General features: G+C 33.2%; 2 protein-coding genes and 1 long non-coding RNA gene across 5 annotated transcripts in view; 2 read left to right on the top strand and 1 right to left on the bottom strand.

Moving 5' to 3' along the window:
• Positions 1-16,059, bottom strand: part of LOC127710276 (calcium-dependent secretion activator 1-like) — a 93,412-nt gene extending 77,353 nt beyond the window's left edge. For both annotated transcript variants that reach the window (XM_052216059.1, XM_052216066.1), the window contains exon 1: positions 15,213-16,059. In XM_052216059.1, the coding sequence (XP_052072019.1) occupies positions 15,213-15,998 (786 nt within the window). In that variant the 5' untranslated portion in view covers positions 15,999-16,059. The remainder of the gene's footprint in view (positions 1-15,212) is intronic.
• Positions 3,734-4,696, top strand: LOC127710974 (uncharacterized). Its single transcript, XR_007986432.1, has 2 exons — positions 3,734-4,393; positions 4,586-4,696. It is a non-coding gene; the product is annotated as an uncharacterized LOC127710974 (long non-coding RNA).
• Positions 16,060-16,262: 203 nt separating the features above from the next.
• Positions 16,263-25,522, top strand: part of LOC127710185 (inactive histone-lysine N-methyltransferase 2E-like) — a 64,192-nt gene continuing 54,932 nt past the window's right edge. For both annotated transcript variants that reach the window (XM_052215952.1, XM_052215951.1), the window contains exon 1: positions 16,263-16,567. The gene's annotated coding sequence lies outside the window, so the exon portion shown is untranslated. The remainder of the gene's footprint in view (positions 16,568-25,522) is intronic.

The following is a 25,522-nucleotide window of genomic DNA, read 5'->3' as shown; positions in this document are numbered from 1 at the left end:
AAAAATACAGAGACTACTGTAGTACATCTATTGGTTCTTTAAGACACAAAGATTATAATGTAGTACATCTATCACGTAACATATGTTCTAATGGCTCTTACAGACACCAAGACAATTGTAGTACAAATGTCCTAATGACTCTTAAAAATAGAGACTACTGTAGTACATCTATTGGTTCTTTAAGACACAAAGATTATAATGTAGTACATCTATCACGTAACATATGTTCTAATGGCTCTTACAGACACCGAGACAATTGTAGTACAAATGTCCTAATGACTCTTAAAAATACAGAGACTACTGTAGTACATCTAATGGTTCTTTAAGACCCAAGGATTATAATGTAGTACATCTATCACGTAACATATGTTCTAATGGCACTAACAGACACCAAGACTTTTGTAGTATATCTATGTACTGATGGCTCTTGAAGAAGACAACTGTAGTACATCTATGTTTTTACAGTTCTTATAGACAACATGATAAATTGTAGTTCATCTATGACATAACCAATGTCATAATGGTTCTTAAAGACACTAGGACTACTGCAGTACATCTAGGTTTAATGGTTCTTAAAGACATGCGGATAATTTTTTAATACAACTACGACACAATATATGTTCTCATGGCTCTCAAAAACACCATAGACATAAAGACAATTTTAATGCATCTATGTCATAATGGTGCTTAACTCCCCAAGAGATTTCTGGAAAATCAGGCATTTTCGAAAATTTGCAAACTTATGCAAATTAGTAGACTCTTGATGCTGTAACTGATGTTGATCTCTTAAACTATGTATTGAGATTTGGGGGCGGATGGCATGGGTAGGGGCTGGGGTGGGAGGTGGTATATTTTCTGGTGGGTAAGAACCCACCCCTACTGAAAAATTGTCATTTTCAGTCTATTTTTCGATTTTAATACGACCTTGAGAGGTGAACATTGACTAAACTGTATTTCTTTGTCATTCAAGTAGTACCTTACAGTTACAGCAGTCTATTCATACTGACTGGAAGTAAATGTGACTTGAGAATCTTGCTGGGAATTATAATTGGCTAGCCAAGTATGCCTAAATGTCGGTTTTTACCGATTTCAGACAAAATGGTGACCTAGATTTTACAGACCACATTTCTTTTGGCCATATTATACCTCCTTGTGTTCCTGTACCATCTATGCATGTATTTATGATAATAGTTGATACCTACAGCCCATACCAGTAACGTAGTGGCCATAAAAAGACTCCCACCCCCACCTGATTTTGGCTGCTTTACAAGTTTTTCCGATTTTGAACTCTAAAAAGGTCATTAAAGTTGCCATATTTTCATAATCACACATCTGAGAAGATTTTATGGACCATGAATTGCATGGTTGAAGTCCCTGCTGTAAAGACAGTTGAGCTGGGGCAGTTCTAAATAAAAAGTATGGAGGGTCATACAGGCCATCAAAGAATGGTGGTCGCCATCACGACTACAGGTGGGATTGGGGGCGAAGGGGTTAAAGACACTAAGACAATTGAAGTACATCTATGTCATACTTTGCTCTTAAAGACACCAAGACAATAGTTGTAAATCTATGTCAAATTGGCCCCTTAAGACACCAAGACAATTGTAGTACCGATATATCTATGTCATAATTGCTCTTAAAGACACCAAGACAATTGTAATATATCTATGTCATAATTGCTCTTAAAGACACCAAGATAATTGTAGTATATCTGTCATAACGGCTCTTAAAGACACCTACACAATTGCAATATATCTATGTCATAATGGCTCTAAAAGTCACCAAGACAATTGTAGTATATCTATGTCATAATGGCTCTTAAAGACACCAAGTCAATTGTAGTATATCTTTCATAATGGCTCTTAAAGACACCAAGACAATTGTACTACTACTATATTTATGTCATAATTGCTCTTTAAGACACCAAGACAATTGTAGTATATGTATGTCATAATTGCTCTTCAAGACACCAAGACAATTGTAGTATATTTATGTCATAATTGCTCTTAAAGACACCAAGATAATTGTAGTATATCTGTCATAATGGCTCTTAAAGACACCTACACAATTGCAGTATATCTATGTCATAATGGCTCTTAAAGACACCTACACAATTGAAATATATCTATGTCATAATTGCTCTTAAAGACACCAAGACAATTGTAGTATATCTGTCATAATGGCTCTTAAAGACACCAAGACAATTGTAGTATATTTATGTCATAACTGCTCTTAAAGACACCAAGACAATTGTAGTATATTTTTATGTCATAATTGCTCTTCAAGACACCAAGACAATTGTAGTATATTTATGTCATAACTGCTCTTAAAGACACTAAGGCAACTTTAGTAAATTTATACATGTCCTAATGCTTCTTAAAATCAACAAGATCACAATATAAGAGACATTAGGAGTATAGGTTTAACTTTTTTTACATAGCTGTTCCCATCCCACACATTTTCAGGAGATAGTTAATATTCAAAGTAGAATCTTGTTTGTTTACCTTCTTGTTTTCAGATATGATCCCCAAGTTTCGTCTAATGTAGACACAACTTGGGAATTTTCAAAGATGGACATGTAGTGAAAAACACATATCTGATTCCTATTAGAAGAATGTAAGAAGCAGGGCTCTACATTTCTGTTTGTCCTAATGTTCGGGACAAGTGGACACAGGAGTCGGACAAGTAGAATCACCATATTAGGTGTCCGACGGGACAAGTGAAAAATCAAAATTATAAAACATTTCAAACTTTCAAGACTTTCAAATGCCTAAAACATGAGTCGCTCATACAGTGTCCTTTTTATAAGAATGTGCCCCTCTACCCAAGGTTTTTAGCTGGAACACTGATAAGAGAACCCTATGATATAGGTAGTGATGATAATTGAATCCATCATAAACTCCACACAGGATAGTGACATTGAGTCAGAGAACTTACTTTGGAATGGCAAATAATCTTTGAAAATAATAAAACAGAATAAATTGCTTCGCTGAGCGCAGCTTGATATCACTGCAGATGTCCAACCCTGAAAAGTTGGGGCCAAAATGGACACAATATTCACGCTTGATACAGGTCTGAATTTGGATTGTAACTAAATTTTTGACACATAATAGGTTTCTGACACAGAATAACTGTAGTCAAAGAACTTCAAATTGGTTATATGATTTGAATTTATAATCAATTTTTTGCTTTTGTGCAATACACTATGCTGTTGTGAATTGCCCCCCCCTCCAAAAAAAAAAAATTTTACCCCGGTTTTTTACTTTTGTGCAATACAATATGCTGTTGAAGATTAACCCCGAAAAAAAAAATATTTGAAGAAATTTTCTTTTAACTTCTGAAATCTGAAATGAGAAAAATTGTCTCCCCCTCCAATTTTTTTCACCTCCCCCCTTTCCCTTATTCCCAAAAAAAAAAAATCTTTCCCTCAAGATATGGTCAGTATCTCAATTCAAATTTCTAATGGAGTTTGCAACCATAATTACCCATTTAAATACATCATAAAAGTTTTAAAATATAAAATGTCATACATAGTCATGGCTAAAATTAATATTAATTAATAGTAACTGCTAAAAATAAATTGACAGCTAATCACCTAAAGACAATCATCATTTCTTAATACATAATTTACAAGCAGTGTAAGGGAGGTAATCAAACAGTGTTCTTTTAATTGAGTTGGATTACCTCCCTTACACTGCTTTTAAATTGTCTCAATTGTCCTTTATCCAGAAAAATTCGTAAGGGTTCCTCGGAACCCAGTGTCTCGCCTACTTTTTCTGTTAATCGCAGGATCAACAAAAATGAGGAAGTAAATCAATAAAAATATTCCTCTTGATACTATCTTTTGATTGTAAGAAGCTTCTGTCGAAGTTTGGTAAAAATCCAGGATAATTTATGATTCTAATAAATGTTTAAAAACTTACTGCAGACTGAATGTAATGTCAACTGGAAGAAAACAAAATTTCCTTCTAGATACTAGCATTTGATCATAAACAAGCTTCTGTCCAAGTTTGGTACAAATCCAAAATAGTATAAGAAAGTTATTAAAATTCTAAAAACTTTAACCACAGAGTGAATGTGTTGTTTCCTGGCAGAAAATCTAAGTCCATTTAAAAGTAAAATACGGAAAAAATGGATTTCTTTTTTTACAAAATTTCATTCTAGATACTAGCTTTTGATCATAAACAAGCTTCTGTCCAAGTTTGATACAAATCCAAAATAGTATAAGAAAGTTATTAAAATTTTAAAAAACTTTAACCACAGAGTGAATGTGTTGTTTCCTGGCAGAAAAACTAAGTCCATTTAAAAGTAAAATAAGGAAAAAATGGATTTATTTTTTTACAAAATTTACTTCTGGATACTATCTTATGATCATAAACAAGCTTCTGTCCAAGTTTGGTACAAACCCAGGATAGTTTAAGAAAGTTATTAAAATTTTAAAAACTTTAACCACAGAGTGAATGTAATATTTCCCGGCAGAAAAACTAAGTCTATTTATAAGTAAAATACGGAAAAAATGATATTTTATTTTTACAAAATTTACTTCTGGATACTATCTTATAATCATAAACAAGCTTCTGTCCAGGTTTGGTAGAAATCCAGGATAGTTTAAGAAAGTTATTAAAATTTCAAAAACTTTAACCACAGAGTGAATATTTGTGGACGCCGCCGACGACGCCGACGGAATGTAGGATCGCTATGTCTCGCTTTTTCGACAAAAGTCGAAGGCTCGACAAAAACCCTTGTTTTCCCCCTTTTTTGGCCCCTAATTACTAATTGGTTTGAGCCATAACCCCCAAAGTCAATCCTATCCATCCCTTTGTAGTATGGAAATTTGTGGTATAATTTCAGAGAGATTCATACACTTTAACACAAGTTATTGTCTGGAAACTACAAAAATGCTAATTTGGGCCCCTAATTCCTAAACAGTTGGGACCATAACCCTTAAAATCAATCCCAACCATCTTTTAGTGATTATAAACCTTGTGTTAAAATTTTATTGATTTCTATTTACTTATACTAAAGTTATTATCTGGAAACCATCTGTCTTCGGACGACGCCGACGACTTCAACGTGATACCAATATACAACCAAAAAATATTTAATTTTTGCAATCGTATAACAAAATTTTTTTAATTTTTGCGGTCGTATAAAAAGTATTCATTATTTAGTTGCAGACAAATTCATATAACAAAAGTCGATGGTTTTCTCCGGGCACTCCAGCTTCCTCCACCAATAAAAACTGGCCGCCACGAAATAGCCCAAAAGCGGTGCTTAAAAGTGGCGTTAAAACACCAAAAATCAAAATCATATAACACAAAAAATTACTTCCTTCATCAGGTACGCTAAACACCCAAAGTATCACTGTGCACATTGTCAATATGCAACTAGTCAAAACATTTACTAAATTTTATCATCGGTATAAGGACATCATTCGTAAATATAACTCAACATGCAGACATCTTATACGTTCGGGTATTTCACATCCAATCTTTTATGGTAATATTCTTTACAAAGCACAAAAATGTCAGTATTCACCTCAAAAGCGAACAAAACCTTTAAACAGACTTATTAAAAAGGGATATAGTTACGATACTGTTGTCAGCTCATTAAAAATTGCATATTTTGGCTTTAATATTGATTCACTTATAGGGTCTTTGCATCGGAATTAAACATATTTATTCTAAAACCAGTTGTTGGCATGACACGGGTTATGTTCTTCTCATATATTTTATGACGGTATAATACTAAACCCCTAACAGGAGGGATTGTGCCTGATATTCATATGATGAAGACATAATCTTTCAATCAGTTTAATTGAGGTCTGGAGCTGGCATGTCAGTAACTGCTAGTAGTCTGTTGTTATTTATGTATTATTGTCATTTTGTTTATTTTCTTTTGTTTCCTATTCTAACATCGGACTGGGACTTCTCTTAAACTGAGTTTTACTGTGCGTACTGTTGTACGTTTGTTTTTTCTACATTGGCTAGAGGTATAGGGAGAGGGTTGAGATCTCAAAAAACATGTTAAACCCCGCCACATTTTTGCGCCTGTCCCAAGTCAGGAGCCTCTGGCCTTTGTTAGTCTTGTATCATTTTTAATTTTAGTTTCTTGTGTATAATTTGGAGTTTAGTATGACGTCCATTATCACTGAACTAGTATACATATTTGTTTAGGGGCCAGCTGAAGGACGCCTCCGGGTGCGGGAGTTTCTCGCTGCATTGAAGACCCATTGGTGGCCTTCGGCTGTTGTCTGCTCTATGGTCGGGTTGTTGTCTCTTTGACACATTCCCCATTTCCATTTTCAATTTTAAGATTCGTAACTTTGGATTAGGGCAAGTGAGTTAAGAGCAGTCTTTGCACTCAACCACAAACCCACCACCCCAGGCTTGTAAAATTGATGTTGGGCCTGACAAGGCCTGTAAAAATAATCTTTACAGGCCAATAAAATTTAACTAAAATTTTCGTAAAATTCAGCTTCAAGCCTGTTGATTCAAAAGTTTATCGGGAAGCAAAGACGGGAAGACTGTAAGAGTTCAGACAAGTTGATTTTCCTGTAACTTGTCCAAATGGAAAAGTAAGAAGAAATGATAATGTAGAGGCCTGAAGAAGGTAATCTTTATATATTGGAAAAACGTTACATGTTGTCATGATCAAAACAGACTCAGACATAATTTCTTAGATCTATACGATATCAATATACAACTAGCCTGACCATTTCCTCATCAATGATTAATAATTTGTGACAATGTCCAGATATGGATTGTTAATACACTGGAGAATTTTGCACCTTTGTAAAAAGTATTAGGGATGTCCATTATCCTATTATGATGTACAATTCTTATATTTCTGTTTGCTATAAATATACAGTCATAATTTGCTATACAGACTATACAGGAGCTGCAGCACTGTTTCACAGATTTTATTTATAGGGTGAGGTTTTAGGGGTTCCACCTGGAAAAGATTCTGCAATGTAGTGACCTGCAGGTAAAATAAAGGTTTTTCAGCAGGGGTTAATCTACATGTTTGTAAGAATTCTAGTAGAGTTTGTCTATAAGTATGATTATTTTAGCAATTTGTTGTCTAAATGTTCATTTTTGTAGGTTTTGTCAGAAATAATCAAGTAAAAAACCATTGCATTGAAAATGAACACCATTTCAACAATTAAATCATTTTAATCATGCACAATTCCTCAAGTTACAACAGAAATTTTCCTATGTGCAAGATGGTATAAACTAGGGTTGAGTACTCATAAAACAAGTTTAATACAAACACAGTTTTTTTTGCAGTTAGGTTTCTGTTTTCAAGTTAATAGGCAAAAACACTAGAATCAGAAAAACAATTGTGTAACAATTCTTCGGAAATAATTCATTTTTATTAAATTTTCATGATTTGAGAAAAAAAAAACAGAATTTTTTTCTGTATATTCATCTAATTTAAAAAAAAAATCATTGGTGATTTGTTCATAAAAATTGGTACAAATAATCTTTAATACATAATCAAGCCAAATGTTATTTTAAAAAAATAGGGGTCCATGGACATGTACTAGTTTTCGAGCTTATGATAATAATCAGTCGAAAAATACATCTACATGTGTATTCCCAATATTTTACAGTTTGACATCAAGAAAAATAACATTTTACGTTAGCAACCTCATTACCTCCCCTGTAACTGTATTGTATGCCCATGAGGGTCTGTAAGTAAGATTTTTTTTAGGGAGAGTCACATTTCAAAACATGTCACCCTTTTACACAGTCAGAATTAATCTCCTTTTTTTTATACAGGTTCTGGTGTTATACATTTCAATTACTGAAACTTCCTCATTCATTTTACATTTGTCAGAAGAGGGTACATAGACTACTTACATGTAGAACACAGTTTTTTAACCATACAGTACCTTTTTGTATAATAAGAAACACAACACATCAGATTAAAAACTTACTCCTACAGTACAAATACATGTATCAAGTAAAAACTACAATGTATGAGGTGGTCACTTAATAATGACTGGCAAACTAAGTCGTAACTACAATTAATACATGTTTGTACAAAAATGTATATATATCACAATATAAATTTTAGCTGATTAATTATCATGGTTGAAGAGTTGATAAGACATTGTAACAGCAGGTAATAAAACAGCTCACAGAAGATTATGATGGCAATGTCTTTGTCCCGTTTTATGGCAAAGCAGATAAAACACAAGTAAAAAGCTGGCACTGCCAACTGATGCTCTCCAAACTGCACATTTATTGAGTTCAAAAAAGCTAATTATATGCTCAGAGGCAAAAATAAACATGAGCTTTTATTGCTTATTTTCACCTGTATAAACATATTACAATTCATAGTGGGATAGTGTAGCAGGGATACCATCCTGGAACCATTGGCAGATCCAGAGCGGTGTTCAGGAGGTAGGAACCCCACAGAAGCTGGCTACAGCTGCCCCTAAACACTATAATGTATACAGCGAAATGGACATCATACTAAACTCTGAAACATATAAATGAACCATACATGTAATTCTAAAAAAAACACACAAGACTAACAAAGGCTAGCGGTTCCCGACTTGGGACAAGCGCAAAAATGTGGTGGGTTAAACATGTTTTGTGAGATCTCAATCCTCCTCATTTATATGTACCTCTAGCCAATGTGGAATAAACAAACACACAGCAATATGCACAGTGAAACTCAGTTTAAAAGAAGTCCTGGTCCGATATTAGAAAAGGTAACAGAACATACTAACAAGCTGAAAATGGTCAACATAAATTAACAAAGGACTACTAGTAGTTACAATGTACTGACAAGCCAGCTCAAGACCTCATTTAAGGTAGATTCATGGTATACCACCATCTTGGATTGTACAATCTCAGTACAAAAATGGTCTAGTTATTTGCCCAAATCTGCAAATTTGGAGACAGATTTGCAATTTAATGGTTAGACTGTTTATTTATATGAAGAAAACTTGGTGATTTATTGTATTATTCAAAATATTTAAACAAAATCAAATTTTGTGTTTTAGAATCATTTCTTTCAAATAAGCCATTTAAGGGGAGATAACTCTTTTAGTAAAAAATATATACTGGACTGATAGAGAAATTTTTAATTTTTACATGTAGCAAGAAAACAAGTTAGGTGACACCATCTTTTCTTTTTATTTTCTTAAAACATATTATAAAACCTATCTTCTTACAATTTATTTCAAAATTCTATCTCATAGAATTTTTTTTATGCACACAAATGTGTTTTTTCATGAACAATCTAACCAAATTTACACTCATAGCTTGGAAAATAGCACGGTGACCCATACTTTTTATTATATTTTTGAAAAAAGCATAGTAAAATCTTCCTTTTGGCAAAGTATAAGAAAATTCTATCTCAAAAAGTATATACTTATGATCTACCTTAAACTGATCAAAAGATTATGGCTTCATTATATGAAAATCAAACACAATCCCTCCCGTTAGGGGTTAGTATCATGCCATCATAAATTATATGAAAAGAACATAACCTGTATCATGTCAACAACTGGTTTTAGAAAAATGTGTTCATTTCTGATGCAAAGACCCTATGAGTGAATCAATATTTTTTTTTTTAAAAATGCTGTCTTTAATGACGTGATAACAGTATCTTTAATTATAACCCTTGTGAATAAGTCTGTTTAAAGTTTTGGTTAGCTTTATAGGTGAATGATGACATTTTAGTGCTTTGATTAGAATTTTACCATAAAAGATGGGAAGTGAAATACCAGAACATATAAGATATCTGCACGTTGATTTATATTTATGAATGATGTCCTTTTAACAATGATAAAATTTAGTAAAAGTTTTGACAAGTTTGTAATATCAAAAACCCTGGTATAACAATTTTTCAGTAATACAGAGGTAATCTATATTAGGTAACAGTAACCATACATGACCTTTGACCTGTTGACCACAACTTTACCTGCCCTATTTCATCCATCTGTATCAAGTTTCATTCCAATGAAGCAAGGAAAACTCAGACCACAATCTAAGTGCTATTTTTGGTAAATAGTGAAAAAAGTTTTATTATAATTAAGCAACAGTGACCTTTGACCTACTGATTCGGATGATCCCAAAATAAGCTTCTTCCCCTTCCCTTTATCTCCATCTTTATTTAGCTTGATTAGAGCTGAATTAACAAGTTTCACTCTAATCAAGCAAAGGATATTCAAGTTATCATTCGGAAACCATTTGTTTCTAACACACAGATGGACAGACACAGAGATTACTATAGTATACATGCTATATGCTCCCAGAGCATAATGAAATCAAAATGAAAAAAGAGATTATCTTTCAAATAGTAAACCTGCCCTAGATCGACAGAATAAATTAATTTGCATAAACTTGGCTTAACTTGATGGCATATGTGTCAAACAAACTGTTCAAAAATTTCTGATCCTTCAGCATCATGTGCATGTATTAGTTTATTTCAAACACCAGAAACATGCCATCATGGTAATGTTCCAAAAGGCAATGTAAACAATCATAATTCATGAAGAGAAACTCCTGTTGTTTTAGGTTTTTTTATAATTTAAGTGCTGAAAATCATTTCTAATGATACAAATATTTGTTAATACATTTTGTAGTAATACCGTACTGTACATTGACTAAATTAGTTGACAATGTTCCAACTATGTTTTTTAATTTCTTAAGCAAAAATAATCAATTAAAATTTTTGCTTACTATCTTTATAAATACCTCTTCACTTTCTTTAATTGAATTTAAACCAATACAATGGGCAGGTTTGACTTATTGCAACTGTAACAAGCATACAAATCCTGTGTTTTCAGTAAAAGATACAATATTTTACGGAATACTATGCATGCACAAATATCACTGTGATTCACATAAACTTAACATTATCAATGATCCATGAAAATGAAGTCAAGAAGATGAACCATGCCAGACAGACATGTACACCTAAGAATCATTCCATACACCAAATACAGAAAGAGTGGTCATATTGCTTATAGTACCTGAAAAACAGACCAAACCACATAAACTTAACATTGACCAATGAACCATGAAAATGAGGTCAAGGTCATGTGAACACTGCCAAACAGACATAAAACCTTACAATCATTTCATACACCAAATATAGTTGACCTACATGTTCATTGACTAAATTGGTTGACAATGTTCCAACTATGTTTTTCAATTTCTTAAGCAAAAATAATCAATTAAATTTTTGCTTACTATCTTTATACATGTAAATACCTCTTCACTTTCTTTAATTGAATTTAAACCAATACAATGGGCAGGTTTGACTTATTGCAACTGTAACAAGCATACAAATCCTGTGTTTTCAGTAAAAGATACAATATTTTACGGAATACTATACATGCACAAATATCACTGTGATTCACATAAACTTAACATTATCAATGATCCATGAAAATGAAGTCAAGGAGATTAACCATGCCAGTCAGACACGTACACCTAAGAATCATTCCATACATCAAATACAGAAAGAGTGGTCATATTGCTTATAGTACCTGAAAACAGACCAAACCACGTGCACATAAGCTTAACATTGATCAATGAACCATGAAAATGAGGTCAAGGTCATGTGAACCCTGCCAGACAGACATGTAATCTTACAATCATTTCATACACCAAATATAGTTGACCTATTGCTTATACATGTAGTATCTAAATCAAATGCTCTGCTGGGCGCAGCTTGATACGACCGCAGAGGTCGAACCCTGAACAGTTGGGGCAAGTATGGACACAACATTCAAGCTTGATACAGCTCTCAATTTGGATTGTGATTAAATATTTGACACAGCATAGGTTTCTGACACAGAATGAATGTGGTCTGAGAACTTAAAAATTTTTAATTTACCTATTCAAACCATATCATTATTATTTGCTTTTATATATAAATCAGAAATAACCAATTTAAAATGGAAAATTTTAAAGAATTAAAAAGGAAAAAAAAATCCCCCCCCCAATTTTTTGAACCCCCTTATGATTCATCATCCCCAAAATCAATCCCAGCCTTCCCTTTGTGGTATGGTACCTTGCAGTACAATTTCAGAGAGATCCATACACGAACACAAGTTGTTGTCTGCAAACTAGAAAAATGCTTGTTTTTTGCCCCTTTTTGGCCCCCAATTCCTAAACGTTTAGGGCAAATACCCCCAAACTCAAACCCAGCTTTCCCTTTGTGATATGGAACCTTGTAGTACAATTTCATAAAGATCCATACACTTACACACAAGTTATTGTCATGAAACTAGAAAAATGCTTGTTTTTTGCCCCCAATTCCTAAAATTTTGAGGCAATTACCCCCAAAATCAATCCCAGCATTCCCTTTGTGATATGGAACCTTGTGGTACAATGTCAGAGAGATCCATACACTAACACACAAGTTATGTCTGTAAGTTACAAAATTGCTTACTTTTGGCCCCTTTTTGGCCCCTAATACCTTAACTGTTAGTACCATAACCCCAAAAATCAATCCCAACCTTCCTTTTGTGGTTTTGAACCTTATGGTAAAATTTCATAGAGATCCATTCACTTGAACTAAAGTTAGAGTGTGAAAACCAATGTGTCTACGGATGACGACGATGACGACATACCAATATACGACCGCAAATTTTTTTTGCGGTCGTATAAAAACTGGCAAAACCAGGAAAACTTAACATTGACTAAAGAACCATGAAAATGAGGTCATGGTCATATAAAAACCTGGATATTGGAAGACATTCAGCCCTTCTTGCCTAGTGCTACTCTATTTTTGTAATCAAGAATTTGAGCTTTATGGTTGTGCACATCTAACATTGGTAAAAAGTAGAAGCCTTTGTACAATTGACATGTAAATTTAAATACTAATAAGCTGTCTGTGCTGTGATCCAACCTATTTTGTAGCTAGTCAGACATTTTTCTGATCTCAGTTTCAATATTTTTTTCTGTTATTTCATTTCTATAATATTTCAACAAAATTTTAATTCAATTGCCCAAAGATTGAGATTTCTTAATATTCATGATATTGATGTAAATTCTTTTGATATTTAAATTTAGAAGGTACAATGATTTTTACATAGATCTTTTTTTAGAATATTTTTCATTTTAATGATATACACGATTTTGACAGGGAAAGAAAGGGAAATCTTCAAAGTTGTAATAATTTTTTTTACATTGAAGTTGACTTAATAATTTCCAGATAGAGACATTGAAATACACTTTTATTTAAATTGGTGTTCATTCTTTACTAAGAAAAAAATATATATATTTCCTTAGTGTATTCAAATGTACATGTACAAATACCTTATATTGTTAAATAGCAATATTGTGGGGAATAAACAAATAAATTTTATTGCAGAAAATGCTCAGGTTAGAGTTGTGCAATTTTGTTAATAATGTTTCAAGAAAATAGCTGATAATTGTAACTTAAATTAACCTAAATTATTGACTAATATATGATTGTCAGATGATTATGACACTGATATATATTACGAGTGAAATAGAATCTGCTCACATTATTTTATACATTTTTTGTCGTTTCTTTGAAAAATATGCATCTTACATATCTTATCAATCTTTAATCATTCAATTAACAGAATAATTTTATGTAGTGCAGATCAAAAGTAGTAATAGGTATACTATTGAGGTCAAGAATTGTGTATTAAGTTGTCTGTGAAATAAAGTGTCTATTCAATTATGTAACACAAGAGATATTAACAGTGGTTAATTAAGATTGCATTTTAAGATGAGTTAGTTCGTAATAGTTATCCCATGAAGACACGGTGTGTCATTGTAAGATCACCCCGATGGCCGGAGTCTGGAGTGGGTACTTCACAATCGTTTTAGCAACGCACATGTTTGAGGCATAGTTTTACATCCAAACTTTTTCTTTTAACGATGGTCTAGAAAAGAAAACTATTGTTAAGTAGAAAAATATTCAAAGGTAAGAAAATCTCTCTGACTTTAGTCTTTATCCTTCAACTAGACTGGAAGTATCCGATAAACTTAATGTAAGGTAGCACTCCACAGTTAGAAAAAAACATTAAAATTGAACCACAAAATGTTTTATCATCTTCTATTCCTGGCTTTCTAATACATTAACCTAACTGTTTGTGTTATACATGTGCATATGTATGTAATCAGTATCTTCCATAGATTTGGTTTTTAAAAGTTAAAATGGTGAAATATAATTCCTTTTTTGTGTATCCATGGCAACATTCTGCATTCATTTACCATAAAATATTACAAAAAGGGGGGTAAAAAAGTCACATATTCCCCCAAGATTTAGTTCAAACTAGAATTTCAATGCCTTTCAGTGATACCTTTTCAGAAACTGTTGATATTAATCTACCAAATGATCAAATAAAAAATGGGTGTCTTTTGCCTCATTTTTTCGTAAAATTTAATTGCAAAGTTCGTGCGACATAAAGTTGGAAAAAAACATTACAATAATTGCCAAACCAATATTTGGTATGGATATGAAAATACGGACTGTCATACAGAAAACAGCCCATATTACATACATTAAATAATCTTGATGTTCCTATAAACCCACTATGAAGGCTATTTTAATCTTCAGCTATCCAAAAATGAATTTTATTCTACACTAGCTATCATATTTGAAAAATCCACAGGGGCCAAAATGCGAAACTACACACCTAACTGTGGAGTGCTACCTAATGCATCCTATGTTCCTCAGCAGATGTCAAAAATAATGATTTCATGATCTATATTGCAATTTTACAGTATCTTTTCAAAAGTAAATGTTTGTTATCATTGAGTGTTTATTCATTACAATGTAGATTAAAAAATAGATATAAAGAATTATAATAGACAACAATGTGACAAACTAATTTTTTTTGTTAGAAAGATAGAAATATTCAAACAAAAACATGTTTATGTTATTTGGTGAAAAATATATTGTTTTGGCGAAAGAGGTGGTGAAATAAAAAGAAAATTGACCCAGGCGAAACCCTGTAACACATCAAAAGTTATCAGTAGATGATTAAAATGGAGTACATGTATAAACTTTCTCCAAGTCATAAAACACAGAATAAGATTCATATGTCTTTATCTCAGAATTGGCAACATCTTAAAATCCGGAGTGATCACATACACATGTACATATAGATCCAGCATGGCTTGATAAAAAATGGACTACCTGTCCATCCCATTGCAAAAAAATCTCCCTAACTTGACAAACAATACATACAATGTACAAACCTGACATGCATTGTACAAAATTTGGTGCTCATATTTCTTCACCCCTAATATATTCTGGAACATTTCATATAACTGCTCTTTACTAAGAATTAGCTCAGAGGCTGCAGTTGTCATTCGTTGTGGTTGCTTTCTTGGGTCTTCTTCTCCTCGAAATATTGCATCAAATTTTGTCATCCATGAACTTAATACTGTTTCTTTGCTTAATCCATCAATTTCTGGAAGGCTTCTTACTCTTTTTTCAATGTTATTTTTGAACACTTCTCTAAAATCATTTGCAGAACAACCACCACTTCGAACCATATTGGCAACTCTGTCACTTTTCAGAAAGACTTCATAATAACTCTGAACAGCATTTGTGAATGCTTCATCTGCAACAATACTAGTTTCTCCATTGAGAAATGCATGAAACCTTTCTTTAATTGTTTGAAGTTGTTGCTTAGTCACTTTAGTTTGCCTTCTTGCCATGTCTGTTGGCTGTTTAGCATTAAAAGGATAGGCAATACATCGCATGACAAAAACATACAGTTGTAACCGCTTTTTTCTTTCTTCTTCTTCTCTCTCTAATTTTTCAGTGTCTTCAACTTTTTCCCTGTCACTTACAAGCGAAGGACTTGGACTAGATGGTCGGATACTGTTGGACCTCTGTGGGCCGGTAACACTCAAGTTATCCCCACTTGCAGATAAACTTCCACGCTCTGTACTGTTGTGCAAACTGTGTCCATCTGAGTTTTCATCTTCATTTGTTTCTTGATCCGATTCTTCCTCACTCGACGACGGATCTATCATTATTTGATGTTAAATACAGCAAAAAATTATCGTGTATGTTTACATGTAGTTCATTGACAAGTGCTTGAACATAGTGCGCATGTTTGTTTTTGACTTCCGTGAAAATATATCAACAAATTTACGAATGAATTTGGAATTTACACATATTAATTGTCAGATGTCAACTTTTAATTCTAAATCTGAAAATATGCTAAATTTTATTTTATTTGACGAAAAAAATAAGCGGAAATTAAGCGTTGACTTTCCAAATGGGAACCCCGTATCCTCCGGTAATGGCGGCTATTCTTTGAAGTTGTCGTACCTGAGCTAACCAAAACATTCATTTATATTTGTTTAATAACTCATTTCATGTTAATGACATGGTGTTGACAAGCTTTCTTATACACAGAAGATCAAGTGTGCTTACTTTTGGAACGTAAAACAGTCGCATCATTACAAAAACTTTCTGTTTTGATTCGTTGTTTGCAAACGATTTGTTTTGACATTTCTGTATCCAAATAAGACGCTGGTTATTGCGTTTAATAATATATCGCTTGACAGCGTATGTGATTTTAGCTCTTTGTTTTAAGGTAAGATGTCTAATAAATGTGAAATAAATAATTTCCTAGAGCCTAATAGAACTTGTAAGACTTGCAGACATGACCTACATTTTGCTTGTCAAAAAATTATCCGCCATGTTTTTTTGCCCAAAATATTCTTTATACTGATGTATAAATTCTTTAAAGAATACATTTCCATAAAATAAACGTGGTCTAGCGTTTTATATGTTTATAAATTACTGGTGTGCTTGGTTATTTTGCACTAGAGTATAGTGCATTTTAAAATCAAGTATACATGATTCCTTGTATATAATATATATAATTCACTTCATATTCTTTGTCATGGTGACAGTTCTCTTTTGTTATTTAGCCTCTCTTCACAAAATGCTATATTCAAAGATTTATTCTCTTATATACATACAAAAATCTCCAGGGGTGTTTTATTGTGCGACAACATTTTAAATGGCAGTCTTCCAGTCTGTGCCAAACTCTTTTGGTTTCTGTCTGACATTTGGTCAGACAGGGTTGTAGGTTTTGTCTGACCAAACAGATTTTTGTTTGTCCGAAGAAAAAAAATCATTAAAGCTTATTGTGTTGTTTATGTTTTTAAATGTGCTCCTCATATTTGCGCTTTTTATCATGCTTGCTTCCTTCGTCAGTCACATTATGTTTCAAGGGCTTACAGGGGATAGCCCCTTGAACATACTTCATAGTAAACATTTTATCCTGTGTAATCATTTCTATCGATCTGTGAGCACGCTTATCAAAATACAATAATAAGTCACAGAACTGAGACGGTGAAAACATTCAACTACTGATCGTAATAGACATACGATTTGGCGGACCTGCATCTATTTCATCTGTCGGGGCTGTTGTACTGACGGCATTTGGCACAAACTGAGTCTTCATGATAAACTTTTGAATTTACAGGCCCATACACTATTCTCGAATTGTTTTTATGCCCCGCCTTTGCGGAGGGGGCATTTAGTTTTACCCTTGTCCGTCTGAACGTCCCAAAGTTGGTTTTCGTTCTCTAACTTTAGTTTGACTCAACCAAATGTTATGAAACTTATACACAATGCTTATTACCACAAAATACAGATCAAGTTTGAATTTTGGGGATGTCACTGTTACTGTTCTAGAGTTACGCCCCTTTACAAATGGAAAAATTGCTGAATTTTTCGTTTCCGTTCTCTAACTTATGTTTGCCTCAACCAAATTTTATGAAACTTAAACACAATAATTATTACCACAAAACTCAGATTGAGTACAAATTTGGGTAGCGTCATTTTTACCATTCTTCAGTTATGTTCCTTTATAACTTTATATGATATGCAAGCGGCGGCATCATCCCTGTCCCATGGACACACTCCCCATTTATTTATGAATGAGTTATACCATAGATATATAATAGGCATAGATAAAGTACTGAACCCACATCAAGAGCAGATGATATTTGTCGAAATTTTATCACCCTCTTATTATATACATGTCACACTTTGTGTTGATTAGCCTTTATTGGCAATTGTCGTCGATTAATATCTAATAAATTGTAAACAGGGAGAGTAATATGTCATTCTTCGGTAGTTAGTGTAATCTTCATGTACATCATTTACATGGAAGTTCCTGAAAGTTGAAAATTTTATAAAGCAATGCGAGAAAGAAAAAAGAAGGAGATACATACATACAAATGACACTTTACTCCTTGTCTCTTTGTATTTATACAAGACTACTCGATATGGCATAAAATAGGATTTCACTATTTAGAATCTCAATAAAAACTTTTTTCTTTAAATCGCCATAGAAAAATTGGACTTGGTTCGACCTCTTAACCATGCATACCATCAGTAAACGATATGTCTCCTCTTGTCAATCATACAGGTCTTATTTCCCGAGTGCAACCAATGCAAGTGCTATGACAATTTAATTTTATATACCTGTTAAGTCCATTTTCCATGATTCTCTTATTTTATTATTTCAACAACCGCATAACCTTCTCATTTGTTGACCAATTTTCTCCAAAAAAATTACAATCCTAACAACTTTTACAATCAGACGCTTCTTATTGCTTCCGCCTCCTGGCATATTTTTACTTGAGACAGGTAACGCACATTAATTATTGGCTGATAAATATAATTATGATAAGTAATTGGTCTATTGGGAGGATGTCGGCAAATATCATCTACATCACAGGCCACTATGCGCAGTGCCGTGCTTTTAATATTTCAAAGGAAACTACATTGGGCTTAGTGGAACATATTCTGAGTACTTTATCTATGGCTATTATATCTCTGGTTACACTATTTGACCCGAGAACAATTCTAACTGTGGCGTAATAACATGAGCATTGTTAAGTAGGAAATGTACGGGAAAATGCATGAATTAGAATGTCGTCTATAGCTGAATTTTATAAAAAAAAATTAATTAGATTCTAATGCCTGTAGAGATGATTTTTACAGACATGACAGCAAATTTACAAGCCTGGGCTGGTGAGCCTGTGGTTTTCGTATGAAGATTGAAATGGTTGCAATTTTCGTCTTGTTTTTGTGTGCAGATTCTTTTACATTTGACATATTGCGAAATCTGTTTATATCAAAATCTGTACTTACAAAATTATTTGTCTGAAAACATTTGCAATTATCCTTTAGGAAACCAACTTACAATCGCTAACTTTGAGAATATTTTCCCATAACAATCTCCACAAGGAAGATAACTTTACCTTTAGCGGATTTAATGGCTGCGTTCTAAATTTGCATTAACCTCATGCAGTAGTTTTGTTTATAATTGGATTGTCATCAATAGAAGATTGAGATACATGTATATTTAAGAGTTGCTGAAGATGTAGTGTACGCATGAATGAGAAATGAATGAGGAATGTTTTCGCCACTGAATTTGTCATAAATGTTTCCCATGTGACATTTCCTACTGGGGGTTTTAGCATGGTATGGCGGCCATCCGTTTTTTCTCTATAGATAAGGAATTTGTACAATATGGATTTGTACCTCTACCAATTTAAAAACTAGACAATTTAATAGGGAACCAGGCGATCGTTTGAGTTATGATTTTACGATGCATGGGATGAACATAAACACTGATTATGTAAAAAATCAGCTGTTTGTTTATATTTTCTATTTATACTATTCAGTCAGTCCAGACATTGGGTTGGGTGTGAATATATGACGGATTTCGAACTGTTGTTATCTATATAAAATTAAAATAAATTTAAGAATATAGCTGATATAGTTTTGATTAGTATGAAAAATCGATAATGTTTCAAAAAAAAAAACTTTTCTGTTTATCATGTTTATGAAATTCGTCATTAACAAAATATATAAATTTAACAAAGTTAAGCAACTTTAATCAATAAATCAAAACAATGCATATACATGGAAATATATACATTAAGCAAGTAGATCTAAACAAAAGTCTGATTATGCGTGTGAAATGCATATTTTTTCCTATTGGGATCAGTATTCTTCAGTCAGCTATGCAATTCGTTCATCCGTAGTTATTATCGTAAGAATACTGATTCTGGTCATAGCTGGTCCACTTCCGATAAATCCCGCCTCCGATCTGTAGTTCATACAAATATTTAAATGGCGGACGAAGAAAATTAATTAAAATATAAACTATGTTTGACCAGCTATTTTATTATACGACCGCAAAAATTTTTGCGGTCGTATATTGGTATGACGTTGGCGTCGTTGTCGTCCGAAGACACATTGGTTTTCGCACTCTAACTTTAGTTTAAGTGAATGGATCTCTATGAAATTTTACCATAAGGTTCAATACCACAAAAGGAAGGTTGGGATTGATTTTGGGGGTTATGGTACCAACAGTTAAGGAATTAGGGGCCAAAAATAAGCATTTCTGTAACTTCCAGACATAACTTGTGTGTTAGTGTATGGATCTCTGTGACATTGTACCACAAGGTTCCATATCACAAAGGGAATGCTGGGATTGATTTTGGGGGTAATTGCCTCAAAATATTAGGAATTACGGGCCAAAAAAGGGGCAAAAAACAAGCATTTTTCTAGTTTCATGACAATAACTTGTGTGAAAGTGTATGGATCTTTCTGAAATTGTACTACAAGGTTCCATATCACAAAGGGAAAGCTGGAATTGAGTTTGGGGGTATTTGCCCGAAACGTTTAGGAATAAGGGGCCAAAAAGGGGCAAAAAATAAGCATTTTTCTAGTTTCCAGACAATAACTTGTGTTCAAGTGTATGGATCTCTCTGAAATTGTACCACAAGGTTCCATATCACACAGGGAATGCTGGGATTGATTTTGGGGGTAATTGCCTCAAAATTTTAGGAATTAGGGGCAACAAACAAGCATTTTTCTAGTTTCGTGACAATAACTTGAGTGTAAGTGTTTGGATATTTTTAAAATTGTACTACAAGGTTCCATTTCACAAAGGGAAAGCTGGAATTGAGTTTGGGGGTAATTGCCCGAAACGTTTAGGAATTGGGGGCCAAAAAGGGGCCAAAAAACACATTTTTCTAGTTTCCAGACAATAACTTGTGTTCAAGTGTATGCATCTCTCTGAAATTGTACTGCAAGGTACCATACCACAAAGGGAAGGCTGGGATTGAGTTTGGGGGTGATGAATCATAAGGGGGTTCAAAAAATTTTGGGGGGGGGATTTTTTTTTTTTTCCTTTTTTTTTCCTTTTTTTCCTTTTTATACGACCGCAAAAATTAAAAATTTTTTGGTCGTATATTGGTATGACGTTGGCGTCGTCGTCGTCGTCTGGCGTCGTCCGAAGACACATTGGTTTTCGCACTCTAACTTTAGTTTAAGTGAATGGATCTCCATGAAATTTTACCATAAGGTTCAATACCACGAAAGGAAGGTTGGGATTGATTTTGGGGGTTATGGTACCAACAGTTAAGGAATTAGGGGCCAAAAAGGGGCCAAAAATAAGCATTTTTGTAACTTCCAGACAATAACTTGTGTGTAAGTGTATGGATCTCTCTGACATTGTACCACAAGGTTCCATATCACAAAGGGAAGGCTTTAATTGATTTTGGGGGTAATTGCCTCAAAATTTTAGGAATTAGGGGCCAAAAAAGGGGCAAAAAACAAGCATTTTTCTAGTTTCATGACAATAACTTGTGTGTAAGTGTTTGGATATTTCTGAAATTGTACTACAAGGTTCCATATCACAAAGGGAAAGCTGGAATTGAGTTTGGGGGTAATTGCCCGAAACGTTTAGGAATTGGGGGCCAAAAATAAGCATTTTTCTAGTTTCCAGACAATAACTTGTGTTCAAGTGTATGGATCTCTCTGAAATTGTACTGCAAGGTACCATACCACAAAGGGAAGGCTGGGATTGAGTTTGGGGTGATGAATCATAAGGGGGTTCAAAAAATTTGGGGGGGGGCTTTTTTTTTTTCTTTTTTTTTTTTTTCCTTTTTTTTTTCTTTTAAAATTTTCCATTTTAAGTTGGTTATTTCTGATTTATATTTAAAAGCAAATAATAATGATATGGTAGGAGATACACACCAAACAGGATGTGTAAATTATTATATGATAAGTATTGTGCAATAGCAAGAAATTTTCAATTGCACAGTATTGCACAATAGCAAGAAATCTTCAATTGCACAGTATTGCGCAATAGCAAGAAATCTTCAATTGCAGAGTATTGCGCAATAGCAAGAAATATCCAATAGCACAATATTGCGCAATAGCAAGAAATTGTCAATTGTACAGTATTGCGCAATAGCAAGAAATATTCAATTGCACAGTATTGTGCAAAAGAAGATACTTCGTATAAATTGCTTATTTCTTGATCAATTTCAATGGGGTTTTATTCTTGAATTCTTGGGGTTCTTTGATATGCTGAATCCAACCGTGTATTAAGTTTTGGATTTTGGGCCCCATTTTTAAATTGGTCCACATTGAGGTCCAAAGGGTCCAAAATTTAACTTTGTTTGATTTCATCAAAAATTGAATTATTGGGGTTCTTTGATATGCCGAATCTAACCGTGTATTTAGATTCTTAATTTTTGGTTCCGTTTTCAAATTGGTCTACATTAAGGTCCAAAGGGTCCAAAATTAAACTTAGTTTGATTTTAACAAAAATTGAATTTTTAGGGTTCTTTGATACGCTGAATCTAAACATGTATTTAGATTTTTGATTATGGGCCCAGTTTTCAAGTTGGTCCAAATCAGGGTCCAAAATTAAACTTTGTTTGATTTCAACAAAATTGAATATATGGGGTTCTTTGATATGCTGAATCTAACCATGTACTTAGATTTTTGATTTTTGGGCCCCGTTATCAACTTTGTCCACATTGAGGTCAAAAGTCTCCAAAATTAAACTTTGTTTGATTTCATCAAAAATTGAATTCTTGGGGTTCTTTGATATGCTGAATCTAACCATGTATTTAGATTTTGGATATTGGACCATAATAGGTGAATGTCCAATTTAAAATTTTTAAGTTCTTAGACCACATTCATTCTGTGTCAGAAACCTATGCTGTGTCAAATATTTAATCACAATCCAAATTCAGAGCTGTATCAAGCTTGAATGTTGTGTCCATACTTGCCCCAACTGTTCAGGGTTCGACCTCTGCGGTCGTATCAAGCTGCGCCCTGCGGAGCATTTTATTTTTTTCTTTTAAAATTTTCAATTTTGAGTTGGTTATTTCTGATTTATATTTAAAAGCAAATAATAATGATATGGTAGGAGATACACACCAAACAGGATGTGTAAATTATTATATAATAAGTATTGTGCAATAGCAAGAAATTTTCAATTGCACAGTATTGCACAATAGCAAGAAATCTTCAATTGCACAGTATTGCGCAATAGCAAGAAATCTTCAATTGCAGAGTATTGCGCAATAGCAAGAAATATCCAATAGCACAATATTGCGCAATAGCAAGAAATTGTCAATTGTACAGTATTGCGCAATAGCAAGAAATATTCAATTGCACAGTATTGTGCAAAAGAAGATACTTCGTATAAATTGCTTATTTCTTGATCAATTTCAATGGGGTTTTATTCTTGAATTCTTGGGGTTCTTTGATATGCTGAATCCAACCGTGTATTAAGTTTTGGATTTTGGGCCCCATTTTTAAATTGGTCCACATTGAGGTCCAAAGGGTCCAAAATTTAACTTTGTTTGATTTCATCAAAAATTGAATTATTGGGGTTCTTTGATATGCCGAATCTAACCGTGTATTTAGATTCTTAATTTTTGGTTCCGTTTTCAAATTGGTCTACATTAAGGTCCAAAGGGTCCAAAATTAAACTTAGTTTGATTTTAACAAAAATTGAATTTTTAGGGTTCTTTGATACGCTGAATCTAAACATGTATTTAGATTTTTGATTATGGGCCCAGTTTTCAAGTTGGTCCAAATCAGGGTCCAAAATTAAACTTTGTTTGATTTCAACAAAAATTGAATATATGGGGTTCTTTGATATGCTGAATCTAACCATGTACTTAGATTTTTGATTTTTGGGCCCCGTTATCAACTTTGTCCACATTGAGGTCAAAAGTCTCCAAAATTAAACTTTGTTTGATTTCATCAAAAATTGAATTCTTGGGGTTCTTTGATATGCTGAATCTAACCATGTATTTAGATTTTGGATATTGGACCATAATAGGTGAATGTCCAATTTAAAATTTTTAAGTTCTTAGACCACATTCATTCTGTGTCAGAAACCTATGCTGTGTCAAATATTTAATCACAATCCAAATTCAGAGCTGTATCAAGCTTGAATGTTGTGTCCATACTTGCCCCAACTGTTCAGGGTTCGACCTCTGCGGTCGTATCAAGCTGCGCCCTGCGGAGCATTTTATTTTTTTCTTTTAAAATTTTCAATTTTAAGTTGGTTATTTCTGATTTATATTTAAAAGCAAATAATAATGATATAGTAGGAGATACACACCAAACAGGATGTGTAAATTATTATATAATAAGTATTGTGCAATAGCAAGAAATTTTCAATTGCACAGTATTGCACAATAGCAAGAAATCTTCAATTGCACAGTATTGTGCAATAGCAAGAAATCTTCAATTGCACAGTATTGAACAATAGCAAGAAATATCCAATAGCACAATATTGCGCAATAGCAAGAAATTGTCAATTGTGCAGTATTGAGCAATAGCAAGAAATATTCAATTGCACAGTATTGTGCAAAAGAAGATACTTCGAATAAATTGCTTATTTCTTGACCAATATCAATGGGGTTTTATTCTTGAATTCTTGGGGTTCTTTAATATGCTGAATCTAACCGTGTAATAAGTTTTTGGATTTTGGGCCCCGTTTTTAAATTGGTCCACATTGAGGTCCAAAGGGTCCAAAATTAAACTTTGTTTGATTTCATCAAAAATTGAATTATTGGGGTTCTTTGATATGCCGAATCTAACCGTGTATTTAGATTCTTAATTTTTGGTTCCGTTTTCAAATTGGTCTACATTAAGGTCCAAAGGGTCCAAAATTAAACTTAAGTTTGATTTTAACAAAAATTTAATTCTTAGGGTTCTTTGATATGCTGAATCTAAACATGTATTTAGATTTTTGATTATGGGCCCAGTTTTCAAGTTGGTCCAAATCGGGGTCCAAAATTAAACTTTGTTTGATTTCAACAAAAATTAAATATACATGTATGGGGTTCTTTGATATGCTAAATCTAACCATGTATTTAGATTTTTGGGCCCCGTTATCAACTTTGTCCACATTGAGGTCAAAAGGGTCCAAAATTAAACTTTGTTTGATTTCATCAAAAATTGAATTCTTGGGGTTCTTTGATATGCTGAGTCTAACCATGTATTTAGATTTTGGATATTGGACCATAATAGGTGAATGTCCAATTTAAAATTTTTAAGTTCTTAGACCACATTCATTCTGTGTCAGAAACCTATGCTGTGTCAAATATTTAATCACAATCCAAATTCAGAGCTGTATCAAGCTTGAATGTTGTGTCCATACTTGCCCCAACTGTTCAGGGTTCGACCTCTGCGGTCG

This window comes from Mytilus californianus, unplaced genomic scaffold, assembly GCF_021869535.1.
Source record: "Mytilus californianus isolate M0D057914Y unplaced genomic scaffold, xbMytCali1.0.p SCAF_1, whole genome shotgun sequence".
NCBI classification, from domain to species: domain Eukaryota; kingdom Metazoa; phylum Mollusca; class Bivalvia; order Mytilida; family Mytilidae; genus Mytilus; species Mytilus californianus.
This window is presented reverse-complemented; position numbering and strand designations above follow the sequence as displayed.